This window comes from Carcharodon carcharias, chromosome 8 (genome assembly GCF_017639515.1).
Source record: "Carcharodon carcharias isolate sCarCar2 chromosome 8, sCarCar2.pri, whole genome shotgun sequence".
In the NCBI taxonomy this organism is placed as follows: domain Eukaryota; kingdom Metazoa; phylum Chordata; class Chondrichthyes; order Lamniformes; family Lamnidae; genus Carcharodon; species Carcharodon carcharias.
In genome coordinates this window covers 162,107,697-162,123,024 of record NC_054474.1, presented here as the reverse complement: position 1 = coordinate 162,123,024, position 15,328 = coordinate 162,107,697, and the positions used below count along the sequence as shown (strand labels likewise).

The 15,328-nt window shown below is 41.9% G+C and overlaps 1 protein-coding gene across 7 annotated transcripts in view; it reads right to left on the bottom strand.

Moving 5' to 3' along the window:
* The window catches only part of traf1 (TNF receptor-associated factor 1), a 44,261-nt gene that overhangs the window by 18,647 nt on the left and 10,286 nt on the right, over positions 1-15,328 (bottom strand). For 6 of the 7 annotated variants that reach the window (XM_041193105.1, XM_041193100.1, XM_041193104.1 and 3 more), the window contains 5 exons: positions 13,363-13,666; positions 12,451-12,535; positions 4,368-4,466; positions 2,157-2,318; positions 1,068-1,145 (listed from right to left, as the gene is read on the bottom strand). In XM_041193105.1, coding sequence (XP_041049039.1) covers positions 1,068-1,145; positions 2,157-2,318; positions 4,368-4,466; positions 12,451-12,535; positions 13,363-13,571 — 633 coding nt within the window. In that variant the 5' untranslated portion in view covers positions 13,572-13,666. The remainder of the gene's footprint in view (positions 1-1,067; positions 1,146-2,156; positions 2,319-4,367; positions 4,467-12,450; positions 12,536-13,362; positions 13,667-15,328) is intronic. The other variant, XM_041193106.1, reaches the window with a different exon arrangement.

Below are 15,328 nucleotides of genomic sequence, written 5' to 3'. Positions count from 1 at the left end.
TGCGAGGGCCAGGTGACCAAAAGCTTGGTCAGGGAGGTAGGTTTTAAGGAGCATCTTAAAAATGGAGAGAGAGATAGAGAGGCAGAGAGGTTTAGAGAGAGAGCTCAGAGCTATCAACCCGAACAGGTGAAGGCATGGTCATTAATGATAGACCATTAACATCAGGGATATGCAAGAGCCTAGAAATGGAAAAGTGCAGGGTTCTTGGATGGTTGTAGAGCTGGAGGTGGTTTCAGAGGCAAAGCCAAAGAAGGAATTTCAAACAAGGAAGAGAATTTTAAAATTGAGCACAGGGGTGATGGGTGAATAGGACTAGGTGCGGCAGCCAAGTTTCGGATGAGCTCAAACTTATGGAGGTACAAGGTGAGAGACCAGCCTGTAGAGCATTGGAATTGTTGAGTCTCGAGGTAACAAAGTCATGGATGAGGTTTCAGTAGAAGATAAGCTGAGGCGGAGCAGAGATGGATGGGGTTACAGAAGTGGAAGTAGGCAGTCTTGATCCTGGAGAGGATCTGGGATCGGAAGCTCAGTGTCAAATAGGATGCCATGGTTGCAAATAATCTGGTGACTAATACCATACTTTATGGAAAACCTTTATAGATATAAATAGTACAAGTTATAACGGGGAACAGTAGGGTTAGTTATTTTCTGGAAATTACATTTCCTCCTTCACCCACCACCTCAACCAACATTCTCTCCTTGTCACTGTACGTCAAGACTAATGCTGGGTTATGTTCCCATAACAGCTGGTTGCCCTCCAGTATTTCAAAGTGGCCATTCTTAAAACTGGATTGTGATGAAGAGGTGAAACTTATTATATAGAAGCACTTTAATGCTTCAGGAAAGCAGACATTTCCCTTCACCAAGCTTGGATTGCACTAAGGCCAATTATAGCATTCCCCTTTTTACCATGCTAAAATCATCCAACACCACAAAGCAGGTCCTGGGACCTTCCTGGGCTGTATGGCTCAGTACAATATCTGATGGACACAAGACAATAAATCACTGGAGGAAGGCATTAAACTGTTCTTAACAGTTCAATTGAAATAAATTAACTAAAGTCTTACCTTTTCTTTGTTTGCTGACTCAATTTTAAATGGTTTCTTCTCTTTAACAGGAGCTTCCTCACAGACATGCTTGTTCTGCTAACCAAAATAAACAAATTGAATGCTAATCAAGTTCTAACACTTAATTAATTAAGCCAAGATGCAAACTGGATAAAATATTCCACTATCTAAGAAAGGAAACTTATTTTTCAAAATTAAAGATATGTTGGATTTTGTTGGAAGAAACTAATAATTGTTTATTAAGATCTTTCAATGGGAGAGAATATTAAAGTTGAGATGATTTTGTGTTGGACCCACTGTAACATGTAACTGATAGTTGCTACAAATCTCTTGCTCTCTTTAATTGTTGGTGTCCACAGTAAAGGCTTAAGAACATTAATAAACTTTGGTCATGATGTGACTTGTTTATTAGAATACTAATATTTGCTTTTTTAAAAAAATAACAAATGAAGATGCAATGAAAAATAGCATTAGAGGTATTCTGCAACTTTGACCAGTTCTTTGTTACAAAAATTTACTTCAGAGACCAGTTGGGCCAAAAGCCTGTAGACTTGACGTAACTTTAGAGAAGTAAACATCTAGCATTTTGTTAGTGCAAATTTCTTAAGAAATCTCACTCCAAAGACTTTTGACAAGGGTTTCAAAAACTCTTGCTTATTTATGGGCAATAGGAACTCACAATAGAGCGAACGTGCACAAACTATTACACATGGAATTTATTTGATCATTCTCCCGGCCAATTATGCTCTAATGCATGAGTCTTTCTGCTTCCTTTGAGCAGGTGGAACTGTCTGGAAGTTTTTGGAAGCTGGAACTCAAAATTCGAACTTTTGAATGTGAAAACAGATAGCAGACTGTCACATGCTACTTTCTCAGGGCCTCCGATACCAGTTGGGAAGGAACAGCCAAGTTATCTGTTCAAATTAGTCACATCAGAGATTTCCAGTACAAAGTAAAAAATTGTTGTTGTCACAGATCTGCATAGAAACATTCAATTGCAGATGTATCAATTATGAAATTCCTCTTCTAAAATTACATGAAAATCAGTTCAAATTGTAATATTATTCCACACCAAGAAATGTTGCCAACCTGCAAATCCTTCATAAACATCTTCACACCACACTGCTGACATTCCGTCATATTGTTTTTACATTCTTTTTCCAAATGATCTGCCAGTTTCTTCCTTAAAACCATCAATCCACAACCTGTACTGCAAGGGATCAGTGAAAATTCACACCGTGCTACATGATCCTAGAAAAGACAAAAGACAAAAAATACTGATGTCAATACATGAACGTTCCAATTGCACATTAGAAGCTGAATTTACAGAGAGGCTGAAACATACACAATAGTCAAAATCTAAATCAAAGCCTTAAATAGTTGCTGTTTTTTCAAAGCTATCTTTTAGTCAGAAAATATAGCATAGTTTACACTTATAAATGTGTTGATGCATTAGCTTCCACACTTCCATTAAGGAAGAAGAGGGAGGAAAGGGTGGGAACCCCGATGCAGTAAAATAACAGCCCTCAGCATGCCCTTTTTTAAAAAAGGAATCCTGCATTCATTCACAGTTTTCTAATCAGATAGCCATTGGGTTACCTACTACTCAAATCTACCAATTGTGGTTACAGTGAATTCAGATTTTGAGTTAAACTTTTTGAAATTTAAGGTCTTTAAGAATGAGCCACAGTAGGCTGAATGACCATTTTCACTTAATGTAACCCACCAAAGTTGCAGAAACATAGCAATGGATAGGATTTATTTTTCCATCAAATGGTCCTGCTTCAACACATGACAGCTTAAGTTTAAAGTTTAAACTTTTAAAGCGTCTTTTTGATAACAGTACTGCGTACTTTATCTCAAAGAAATAACAAACTTATACCACTGTCTTAGCTAACCATCGGTCAAAGATGAACCAGCGCTTATATCTCCCCACCACATCACAATTCAAAGAGGCAAACAAGTCATGCAAGCCTATGAAAAGCAAAGATCCGAAGGGGGGTGGGGGGGATAGAAGTAGCAACTATTTAGATGTTTGATAAATGAAGCATATCTTGGGCATACACTATTGTGGATCTAGGCTAGCAAAATATGCCCAAGGCAGCAATGTACACTTTTTGGTAGAATAACCACTGTTTCAGCCACATCAAATCCCAATGCTTTTCTTGATCTATTTAATGACCTAGATTTGGGTGTGCAGGGCACAATTTCAAAATTTGAAGGTGACACAAAACTTGGAAGTTTTGTGAATGGTGAGGGGGATAGCGATAGGTTTCAAGAGGGCATGTGGAATAGGCAGAAATGTGGCAGAGGAGAATTTGGTGATAAAAACAAGGAGACACATTACAATTCTAAAGGGGTGCAGCAACAGAGACCTGGGTTATATGTGCACAAATAGTTGAAGATGGTAGGACAAGTTAAGAAAGTGGTTAAAAAGGCATAAAGGATCCTGGTGTTTCTAAATAGAGCCATAGATTACAAAAGCAAGCAAGTTATGAACCTTTAGAAAACTCTGGTTTGGCCTTAACTGAAGTACTGTGTCCAATTCTAGGCACACAGTTTAGAAAGGATGTGAAGGCATTATATAGGGTGCAGAACAGTTTTATGAGAATGGTTCCAGGGATGAGGGACTTCAGTTATGTGGATAAATTGGAGAAACAGTGTTCTCCTTGGAGAAGAGAGGAGATTTGATACAAGTATCCAAAATCATGATGGGTCCAAACGAGAGTAGAGAAAACGATCCCATTGGTGGAATTGCTATGAACCAGTGGACACCAATTTAAGACAAATGGCCAAAAAACCAATGGCAACAGGAGGATACATTTTTTTTTACACTGCAAGTGGTTAGCATCTGAAATGCACTCCTTGAGATGTGGTGGAAATAGATTTATTTGGGCTTTCAAAAGGGAATTGATAAGCACCTGAAGAGAAATATCATTTGCAAGGCTACGGGAAAAGGACACAGGAGTGGGACTAACTGAGTCGCTCTTGCAGAGAGCTGACATGGAAATGATTGGCTGAATGGCCTCCTTCTGTACTGCAACTGGTCTATGATTCTATAAATTTAAACCTGATTTCACACAAAGTGATCCGTACACTGAATGCCCTTGCAAGTGAGGTTTTGGAGATTAAGATCTTTGAACAATAGGACTGTAGAGTCTTTAAGAATGAGCCACAATAGGCTGAGTGACCATCTTCATCTAGTGTAACCCACCAAAGTTGCAGAAACATAGCAATGGAAAGAATTTATTTTTCCTTAAATCTTAAGATTGGAAACTTTTCACCAATTGATCAACCCACCTCATAGTTCTTCATTACGCTTTTCCAGGTACATCCAGGATTGATACAATGTACTTTCAAATCTAAGATCTCCTTAGATACTGCAGCATCACTGAAAATCTAAAAAAAATACAATTAATAGATTATAGTTCAGCAAAGTAAAAGCCTAAGACTCCCTATTCAGATCTGAGAAGTCAAATAAGGATACTTGGAATGTTCTTCCATATCAGCTCTCAAAGTCTTGCGGATTACGAATAGTTTATTTTATTCGTAAAGTACACCTCATATGATCATGCTGGTTTATCTGTGCTGGTTAAAAGTCCCTTTGATTAAAAACAATTGCTTCTTTTTCTGAGAAGAAAGGGCATTTAAAACTGTAAGTGTCAATGGTTCTACTATCTTTACCCCCAGAAAGGTAAACCTATTCCCTTGAACTTATTGCTAGCTTAGAAATTTGTTTTAGTTGAGTTCTAAGTATTGAAGGAATATAGCCTTAGACTGGGCCCTCATAAAAAGGCCTCTCTTCCAGGAGTCTCCAAGTTAACAAAGTTATCTTATGATGGGACATACATTGAGGCATGTCTTAGTAGACCAAACCTCTTTGAAAGTTTGCCAATACCAGCCCTTAGGGGTCTAACTCGGACTCCTAGAGTTGTGTGAATATGTGGGTCCTCGAGATAATATATACTTAAGACAACAACCCCTTGTTTGCTTCATTAATACATGTCTTTTATTGAAGCCAATTATAGGTTACAGCTTATACAAAAGGATTATAGATACTAACTAAGGCTAATCATAACATGTCAATAAAACTTTAAAAATACAAGCAATTTTTGAATCCACTGCAGACAGCAACGTTTTTGGATAGTCAAACAAGTAATAATTAAAGATTCCACAAATCCAATATGGTTATATTAGATTTTAACATGCCTCTGTCTCAAAACCCAGGAAGGGGAAATTCAACAAAGGAACTTGACACCATTGTGAGCAAAGGTGCTGACTGACTGCTGACTGACTTGTCTCAGCTAATAGCGTACATGTTAAAAGTCAATTTAGCTGAGATTTTAAAAAATGGCTGACTGGCTTCTTCCAACTATGTGCGGAATTTTCCATGCGCACTGGCGTCAGGTGTGATCGGTGGCGCGAGTGGACAATATGGCACGATCAGTTTTACGACAGTGGGAATCCAAGGCAAGTGGCCACGCATTCGTGAAACTGGTATAAAGTGACCATTCCTCTGCAACTGAGGAAGTTCAGGCACAGCCACATTAATGTGATTAGGGTTGGGCTCCTAACTTATCTGCCCACTCAAGCAATGCAGAAACATCAAAGTGCCACCAAGTGCTCCAGAGCCTTCCCCCCCATCCCCCCGACACAGCCTGCAAATTCACGAGCATTTTAGTGGACTTCAGAACAGTTGGACAACTGCGCATATTGTACAATCTCCTCGCTAAAGCTGGCCACATAGCAGTCACTGCTGGAGGTGCTCACAGTCCCTTGCAATGTCAGCATCCTAGATTGGACCAGTCTCCTCCATGGTTCAAGCTAACTGGGCAGCCTTGCAGTGCACCAATCTCTGGCCATCCAAGTGGTGACCAGCACTCTCTGGGAAACGTTAAGGGGCCATCACACTTAACCAGGACAGGTACTTATACACCCATGCTAACCACATGTCTCTCTCTTTCATCCTGCAGGAGTACAATATCAAGATCATGGAACCTGGTGAACTAGCTGTATGCCTGATGGCCTACAGAGTGCAAAGATGATGGAGGACAGAGGGACTGAGGTTCCTGGCTGCACAGAGGCTGGAGTGCCAACCTCAGGAGGAAGGGGTGGCCGGGGCTCCTGCACATGCCAAGAGCCACAGTGAGCCATTGCAGGCCGGCGTCTAGCGACACCCAGGGTCTATAGATGCCGCCTTTCATTCCTGCAGATGACCAAGAATCAATGTCGCCGTAGACTGCGCATGTCTAGGGAACATCTGCCAGCTACTGCAGGATTTGGGCATCTCCTGCCAGTGGCAATGAAAGTGACCTTGCCACTCAATTTTTATGCCAGTGGCTCCTTTCAGGGCTCCACAGGTGACCTCCATGGGATCTCACAAGCCTCCACCTACAAATGTATCCATGAGGTCACAGATGCCACTTTTGCAAGGGCATACAACTTTGTGCATTTCGATTATTCAATTGTGCAATTAAAGATTGAAGGCTCAATACCTTTCTCCATCCAGTAATTCACATCACTCTCTCTTGCACAGACAGCGGGTCTGGACAGGGTCAGGACAGCGAGGATGCAAGGGCCATTGGATTTGCCCTGATCTCGGGATTCCCACAGCTGCAGAGTGCGATCAACTGCCCTCATGTGACACTCAGATCTCCGTTGCAACACACAAAGGACTACATCAACTGCAAGGGGTACCATTCGCTGAATGTGCAGCTGGTATGCCACCATCAGAAATGCATCCTGCAGGTATGTGCATGGTTTCCAGGGAGTGTGCATGACATCTACATCCTCAGTTGGTCACAGATCCCTGGAGTCTTTCAGACTTTACAAAAGCTGCAGGGATGGCTCCTCAGGGACATGGGCTACCCGCAGAGGGCGTGGCCAATGACACCCAGGCGATGGGCTCAGACTACAACATAGCGACGGTATATCAAGGCTCATGATGCAGCTCGCAACTTGGTGGAGCAGACCATCGGGATGAGGTTCTGCTACCTGGACCGATTTGGTGGAGTGCTGCAATACAGTCCGCAGAGGGTGTCATGCATCACCATCGTCAGCTGTGCCCTTTACAACCTGGTGCTCCAACAGGGAGACGAGCTGGCTGAGGAGGAGATGGAGGAGCTGCCTGTGTCCTCCAATGAGGAGGATGCTGACTGGGATGGGGATGAGGAGGTCCTCAGAGGCAACGATGACGGGGATGAAGCCCTTGCAATGGCTAGACGGGTCAGGCATGCTCAAGAGGCCCGCATAGCTGCTAGATTTGTGGAGGATGACGACAACATGCAGGGGGGTGACTCCATAGTTCCTCACATCGCAGCTGTGAATGTTTGACTCCAGGCTGTCTTATGGCAGCGCGAATATCCTGCAAAAATGCTTCTGTCATGGAGACGCAGTGGAAGCCCTAATAGTCACTCGATCGCAGGAGAAAGATGATGACATACAGTGAGGACACTCCATAAAACTTCACACAGCCTCTGAGAATGTCTGACTCCTACCTGGCAGAGTACAGATCATTTGCACTCTGTGATCAGGGTCATATCATAGAGACGCAGCCATGAAACCTTAGAAGCATCTGCCCTCTTGTCCGCCTTCAGCACCTGAGCCCTTCAGGAGCCGGAGCACAGCTCCGCCATAAGTGGTCACAGATGCTGAAGAAGTGGGGCAAGCCCCTCCTTAAATAGGTGCTGAGAGCACACGAAGAGAATAAGAGAACTCTGTGGCGCCTGCCCACTACATTCTGGCAGCAACGGCAAGCACTGCCGAGGTGCAGGCATCAATAATGTTTCCAGGGAGTGAGAGGCCGGACCATCACTGTGGTCTGAAGGCTGCACAGAGCACAGGGAAGAGGCCCTGGACTGAGACACCTGCCTTTTATCTTGTGCAGAAAGGTTTCACATCTGAGTGATAAGAACACTGCTCATCAGAACAAGGAGCCATAGGCAAGGAGACATTCTTGGGAGTTTATTGACAATAGTGAACAGTATGTACAAGTGATTAACACTAGTGCGCAGTCTGTGCAACTAATTCTTCTTCACCCGGTGTGGAGGGAGGCCCAAGAGGGAGGAGGACCTCCCCTTGAAACTGCTCCTGGGCCTGCCCAAGTTAGCCATTAACAGGACCAGGCAGTGGGCCACTGAGGGGGTCGTCCGACTGGACTGTCTGCCCCTCTTCCGCAGCTACATTCACGGCTGGGTGTCCCTGGAGAGGGAGCACGCTGTGTCTGCCGGCATCGTCGAGGCCGTCCGTGCTCGGTGGGCACCGCGGGGTCTGGGGTGTTTTATCGACCCCCTTAATCACATTTTGGTTTGATGTTTGTAGGTTTCCTTCAAAATTTGTCTTTGGTTTTACAGTTCCCTAATTTAGGGGCCGTGTTTGTTTTGTCCCTGATTGTTAATTTAGTTCATTTGGTTGACTCCAAAAGAATTAATTCTTCTGAACTTTCCTAACCCTGTCTCTACGTCTTGGTGCTCTCCAGACATCCACAGCAGAGGTGGAGGCAGCCTGCTGACTACGACATCCTGTCTGTGATGACTTTGGCAGTCGTCCTCTGGAGGGCCAAGATTTGGAGCGCTCAGCCTGTTTTCGGGGTCATGCTGTGTGGCAGTGGCATCCTCCTTGGCCTTGAAGCTGGAGCTACTGAGGTCACAGGAACAGGGGAGTTGGATGGGCCAGACACTCTCTGGGTTCACCTGAATGGATGGGCCCGGAGTATGCACCTGCCAATCCTCCTCCCTATGGGTGCCCGAGGGGCCCTGGCTGACTCCGTGATTGAGATTGAACTGCCTGGAACTCCTCTCGGGTACACACTGTTGGAGGCCAACTATGGCACCAGTGATGGAGTTGAGCCTGCACATCAGTGCAGGAGCGACGTCCTGGACCAAGGTCTCCATACCGGCTGCCAGCCTACCAGTGTTGACTTCAATGCGTGGGCATGCTGGTGCTATCACCTCCGAATGAAGGTGGACATACCCCTCCACTGTGCCTTGCAATCTGAGGAGTGCAGCGGACATCTCCTCCTCACATTCCCAAGCTTACCTTTGCAGCTCAAGCGTCTGTGACATGACCGAGTCCAGAAGCTCGTCATCTGACTTGGACTCAGCAAAGTTCTGGCCTCCGGCAGTCCTCTGAGTGCTGGAAGGCTGGGAAGTCCCTGCCTCCACCTGCTGTGGATCGGACAGTGCAATGTGCTCACTAGATTGTGATCCCGGGTCCATTCTAGAGCTAGATCCCACCGAGGTGTGTGTCTCTGTGCTGGTGAAGGGTATGGGTGAGTGCTGTGACAGGACTTCAGGGAGAGTGCCTCCAGATTCCTCTGCAAAGTTCTCTTTGGGACTTAATTGGAGGCCCTAGGTCCTGGTCTCCGTCAGCTGTTTGGCAGATGTGCCTGTGAAAGCAAGGAGAGATAAATAGTGCATGTCCTGTGAAACACTCACAGCACGGTTGTCTGATGGATGTTGTACTGCTGGACCCTCACTTGGTAAAGCACCACCGGTCTTACTCTCAGCATAGGGCCAGTTCCTTGCTGGCCAGCTGGATGGCTCTGTTTTCAAAGTCCATGAAGACCTTGATTTCAGGAATTCTGCCACTGGTCTGTGGCCTCTCCCTCTTGTTGTGTGCCAGCTTGTCCTGCATGAATAGAGATGGAGAAAGTGTAAGCAGGACGCCTGCCAGGCCAGATGATAAATATGCCTGGCCTGTGTGGGTGGAGATGGGATGAGGTGAGTGTGAATGGTGATATCCCTTGGATGGACGTGCGATGGGTTTGTGAGTGTGTGAGTTGAGAGTGATGAGAAGAGTGACTTACCCTGGCGGAACGGAGATCATTCATCTTCTTGCAACACTGGGTAGCTGTCTTCTTTTGAAGGGTGTTGGCACTGACCACCACCTCCCAAGTCGGGTTAGAGCTGTTGCCAGACAGACTTGGGATAGGGAACATCCCAGTGGGCCTCCAAAGCATCCAAAAGGCGTCTGAGGGATGCGTTGCAGAACCTGGGGGCTGCAATCTTCTTCAGTTTCAGGGCCATGTCTTCTGTGCAGCTGTGGTGGTCTGGAAGCACTGAGATGTGTTCATGTGGCTGAACTTTAAATATGGTGCCTGGTGGGGTGATGGCGGGCGGGCAAATGAGAGCCTGCTTGTCATGGAAACGGCATGTTTCCCTGGAGTACATAAATAATCTGGCGGGTTTGGGGTGATATGGTGTGAAAACACACCAGCGCGTGTGGGGGGGGGGGGTTTAAAATGTCGTTTTACCCGCTCTCTACTGCGTTTAGTGCAAATCTGGGAAAATTCCACCCTACATGTCTGTTTGAGTAAGTTCAGTAGGGTTAAAAACAAGCTGTGATTGTGTATTGTTTTGGTGAGAAACATCACCTTATCTAACAGTGAACTCAATTCATGTTTTAATTTATAAAGTTTCAAACTCTAAACAGGCAGCTGGCTAATCTGGCTGCTTCCCAATTTTCACATTCTGAAGAACATTGTGTTTACTTTATGCATATTGGCAACAATTCAAATTAGCAGCCATTTTTATGTCACGCTGGCATTGTTATGGTGCTAATTATGAATTAATACCTTAAAATTTTAAGTTCCTCATCAGATGTGAGTTCTTTAACACAGGAAACAACAATTAAAGTACAGAATAATTTACGCTTAAATATTATGAGAACACACATTTGCACAATATTGCTTCAACATCACAAAAAAGCTATTAAACGGGAAATAAGGTTTAAAGAATACAATATTCAAGTTGATTGATAAGTAAAGCCTTACTATACAACTTACATTAACAGAAGGGATTTTTGTAATAAACCGACCCACAATTTGGGCATAAACCCAATTTACTAGAAGAGACAGACTTAACATACAAATCTTTAATTTTACAGAAGTTATGCAGAGGTCTGAGCACTTCACACATCTGGGCTAAAAAGCAAAAGGGTAGAATTTCCACTTTGGGCACAATCAAAAATTGCATTCGAAATTGTGACGTTTAGGCTACGGTTAAAAATCAATTGCATAATCACAAACATAAAACCTTCCACGACCCAGCACAACTGGGCAGCATGATAGAATGTAATTGTTTATCTTTTTCTCTTTGTATTAAAAAATATTCCTTGATGTATTTAAGAGCTGTAATCTGCTTTAGTTGTATTAATATTGCTGAAAATTAGTTTATCAGCAAAAGTAAGCATTTTTACTTGGAGTGTCCAGTACTCCACCTTTAAGCAACCAGATGTAAAATTATTTGAAATGACTTAACAAAAATTATGCTAAACCATCTGCTATTAACATCGATGTACGCCATTCGGTTTCTTAGTAAATAAAATAATTTTTTATACTGGGGCGGGGGTGGCTAGTTTTGTGGGCAGGGCCTTTTCTAGGGGGAACAGAATCTTGAACTAGTGTTATTTAAGAATCCACCTCTAAGAGTTCAGGCAAGAGTCTAGTCATAAATAAATTTCCTGTCTGAATTGAGTGGTGCAAGAATTCTTAGCAAAGTAGTCACAATGTGTCTGGCCTTTATGAAGAACTGTTAGCACACATCAACGTGAAACGGAAATCTACTCAATGGAAATTTCTTGTCGTAATAAGGGGGTAACTTGTGGGAAGTGTGGAGGTCTCAACTACAACCTCCACCACACCACCCTGGTCACATTTTGACATGAGTCTGTGTCACTTCTAAAATGTGATTTATCTTTATAAGTATGGATTTAAATTTTAACATTAAGAATTCTAAGATACTTGACTAAATTACATTAAAACATTAAAATCTGCACAAAGTTTCATCCTCAGTCTGCTTTTTAATATAACTTATATGTTGGTGGTGTATAGGTTTGTGCCTGCAATTGGCCTACACAGCTCTCCAGCATAGCAATACCTTGAGGTTATGCTTAAATTACATTAATTACTATATATGCAGCAATATAGTCAGTTAATCTTTGTTTCTATCTGACATCCAATCAGATACTCAACTTTGCCTAAAAGTCATTAAAAAGAAACACAGAATACATGACTAAAATGTTCATCACCCCTCTTGCTATACATTACTCTGAAGGCTTTTCATCCTTCTAGTCAGAAATTGGTTCTGACATATTTGTGGGGAAAAAAGTTACGAGGAAAAGATAGGGTGGAATCCAAATGTCAAAACATTATTTAGACGTTAACAGTGTCCCAAAGCAGCATCAGAAGTAGAATGTAGAAATAAAAACAGAAAATGCTGGAAACAAGTCAATATAGAACATTCATCATGTGTAATAAAATAACATCGCATGCCAGTGAATAAATTTAAGATCACAAAATTATTCCATTTATTTTTATATTCTCTATTAAAACTGCTAAGCTTTAATTTTATTGGATGCCTTTCATTATAAAAGAATCACATACCTTTCCCAAGCCCAAAATGCTATCTTCATTTATACTCTGAGGTTCATCTTCCTTACATTTTTGGCAGATTGGAGTTTTATTGTATCTGTTCAAAAACAGTAAAATACTTCAATATCTACAGTAAGCAGGTTAGAACTGAAGTACAATAACTAGCGTGAAAGAGAAACATAATTCCCCTTAAATTTCTGTAATTATATCACTTCATGAATTTTAAAGTGGAATAACTTAAATAAGGCAGTGTGCAGAAGCCACTAAATGGTTTTACTAAAACTAAGCTTGTGTTCACAAAACTGCATACAGTATTTTCAACAAAATTAGAGTCATATGAGCTACATACATATCTCTCCCTCAACTTGAAAGAGCACAAAAAAAATTAGATGTTTCTCTTCAGCAAACTCTTGTGCTGTCTACAAAGGGTTAATTGAAATACTATTCAACTTCATGTACAAAGCAATACGAGCAGCTTAGAAAAATGCATCACTTTAAATCTGCACGCAAATCCAACATCTAGAAATTACATTATAATGTGGTAAACAAAGGACAGAAATTTAACTTTGTAATATTCTGATTTGGTGTCTAAAAGCAACATTTTTAAAGTTACAGCAAAGATAAAAATGCAATGCATTAGAAGCAGTTCGAAATGTTCAACAAACTTTTATTCCTCTCCCCTTTGTCAACTTATAACATAACACCACAATTACCCAGCATCTCAATAAGGTGAATGCGACAGAAGAGATAACTTTTCTGTCCAAAATGCTATTGATCCACTTTTTTAAACAAATAGTAACCCACGATAGCAAAACAAATACTGGTTTTCTTTTTAAAGACATAGCTTTGTTTTCTCTGCATGATTATTTTTAGTGAATACAAGAGTTATTTAAAATGACTGCAATCAATGCAGGAACGTCTTACTTGACAATCCACTCGACACAGGCCCAGCAGTACCGATGTCCGCACAATGTTTGGTATGCTTTCTTCAAGATGTTTTTACAAAAGCTGCACAGGTATTTCCCATCCGGTACATCATCACAAATATTTTGTGGAAAGCCAGAAGGTAATTCATTTTCATCGGGTGAAGAAGGCAGACCATTGCACACAAATCCATTGGGCTCTTGTGCCATTTAAAACTGCTCGTAAATCCAAGGTTTCCTATCAAAAATGTTTGAAGATTTCTCTTTGTGTGGACACACAGAGTCACAGATGAGAACACGTCAAGCTGAAAGGAGAAAATAAAAGGTTTTCACCCAGAAGTAAACTTTATAGTTCAGCTGTGGATTAAAAAAAATCCAAGATGACAAATCTGGAAATTCTTAATGATTCTGTAGTATCACACACCTACACTAACCAAATTGACACGGTTACCAGTAAATGTTATTTGGCTTGTCAGAGAGTACAGAAATTTCTATTTTAACTTAATCAGAGAATATGAAAATTAATGCACAATCATTTATTGAACTTAAGACTGGGTCAATGGAACAACCAACACAGCAAATTTGCATCCTTATCATGACACTGCTGGAGTTGAATTTCTTGTTTAATAAAATAATACTTGTTACTTACAAACTCCTTTATATCAATCTTTCTTTTAATTTCAATTGATAAACTAAAAAGGTGAGGATATTTCAACATTCTCAGTGTTGTCACCAATGTAGTATAATGGTGAGCAAATTATATTTTCATGCTGTGTTCATTTAGGCTGAGAGAAACATCCATTTGTGTAGTTATAGATTTTGTCCATCCAAACATGGAACAATTTATTTTGAGCTTTACAGCATTGACTCTTTGTTACTGATTAGGTTCTGGTTTATAAATTTCTTCATGGGCACACCATTTTAACCTTTGCAGTTCCCTAAAGCCTGTGTCCTCCAACTCTAGCTTCTTGGACAGCTCTTCTTTGCTCCACCCTACTATTATTGACAGGACTCTATAGTGTGGAGGTCTTTCTCCCAAATCATCCACCTTGCAATTTCCATCTCTGCCTTAATAGCATTCTCAAAAAAGCTTACTTTTTCAACCATGCTTTTGATCCTAATTCTACCACTGCTTGACACCAGTAGTTGTTTACTAACTATAAATGTGCAAAGTGGTGGTTACCAGCAGGTGGGCACAGTTGCTAGTGAAAAGACTCAGTTTCCTGACAATCATCCTTTATTCCTCCTCCCAGAATGACAAGTATATGGAATTCCAATTGCCCCAATATTTTAGACATACAAGAACACAGCACAAAATCTCCAACTAATGGAAAACAAAAAAAGGCAAAAAATACTTCTGAAAATGTTTCAAATCTTCACAGTGGAACAGCACAGGCTGTCACTCTCCAGTCCCTGTTTTCACCTAAATTGCTCCACAATTTCCTCAACGTTTTACAGATGATATATAAGTCGATAGAGTACAACTAATTTTTCTGACTTACATTAACTGAAAATATTGTACCCCAAAGATCATATCGAACTAAATTTTGCATTTAAGCACAATGGTATAAACATATTTATTAAAATAAAAACACAATTATGGGCTGGATTTAATGCAGCCTATCGCAATGGGAAACATGATGGCCGGGCCTATTTAATCGCAGGAAAGGCTGTGTGTCAGTCGCCCGGCAGCATCAAAACCTTCCCAGTTAAGTCGGAATGTGAAAGGGGCTGATGCAGGATTCCTGGCCATTGCTGGCGTAACGTCATTAATGAGCCAATTCATGCCCATTATCCCTGAGCCCACCGTACCCTATGGGAGCCGCACGGCTTTCCCATGCCCTCAGAAGGCAGCCCAGCAAACCTTGTTGGGTTTGTCAGTGACCTCCTGAGGGAGTCCCTTGTAACCTGATTGAGGGACCAGGCACTGGAAAGGTGGGGTGCTGAAAGCCACTACCTGCCCTTGC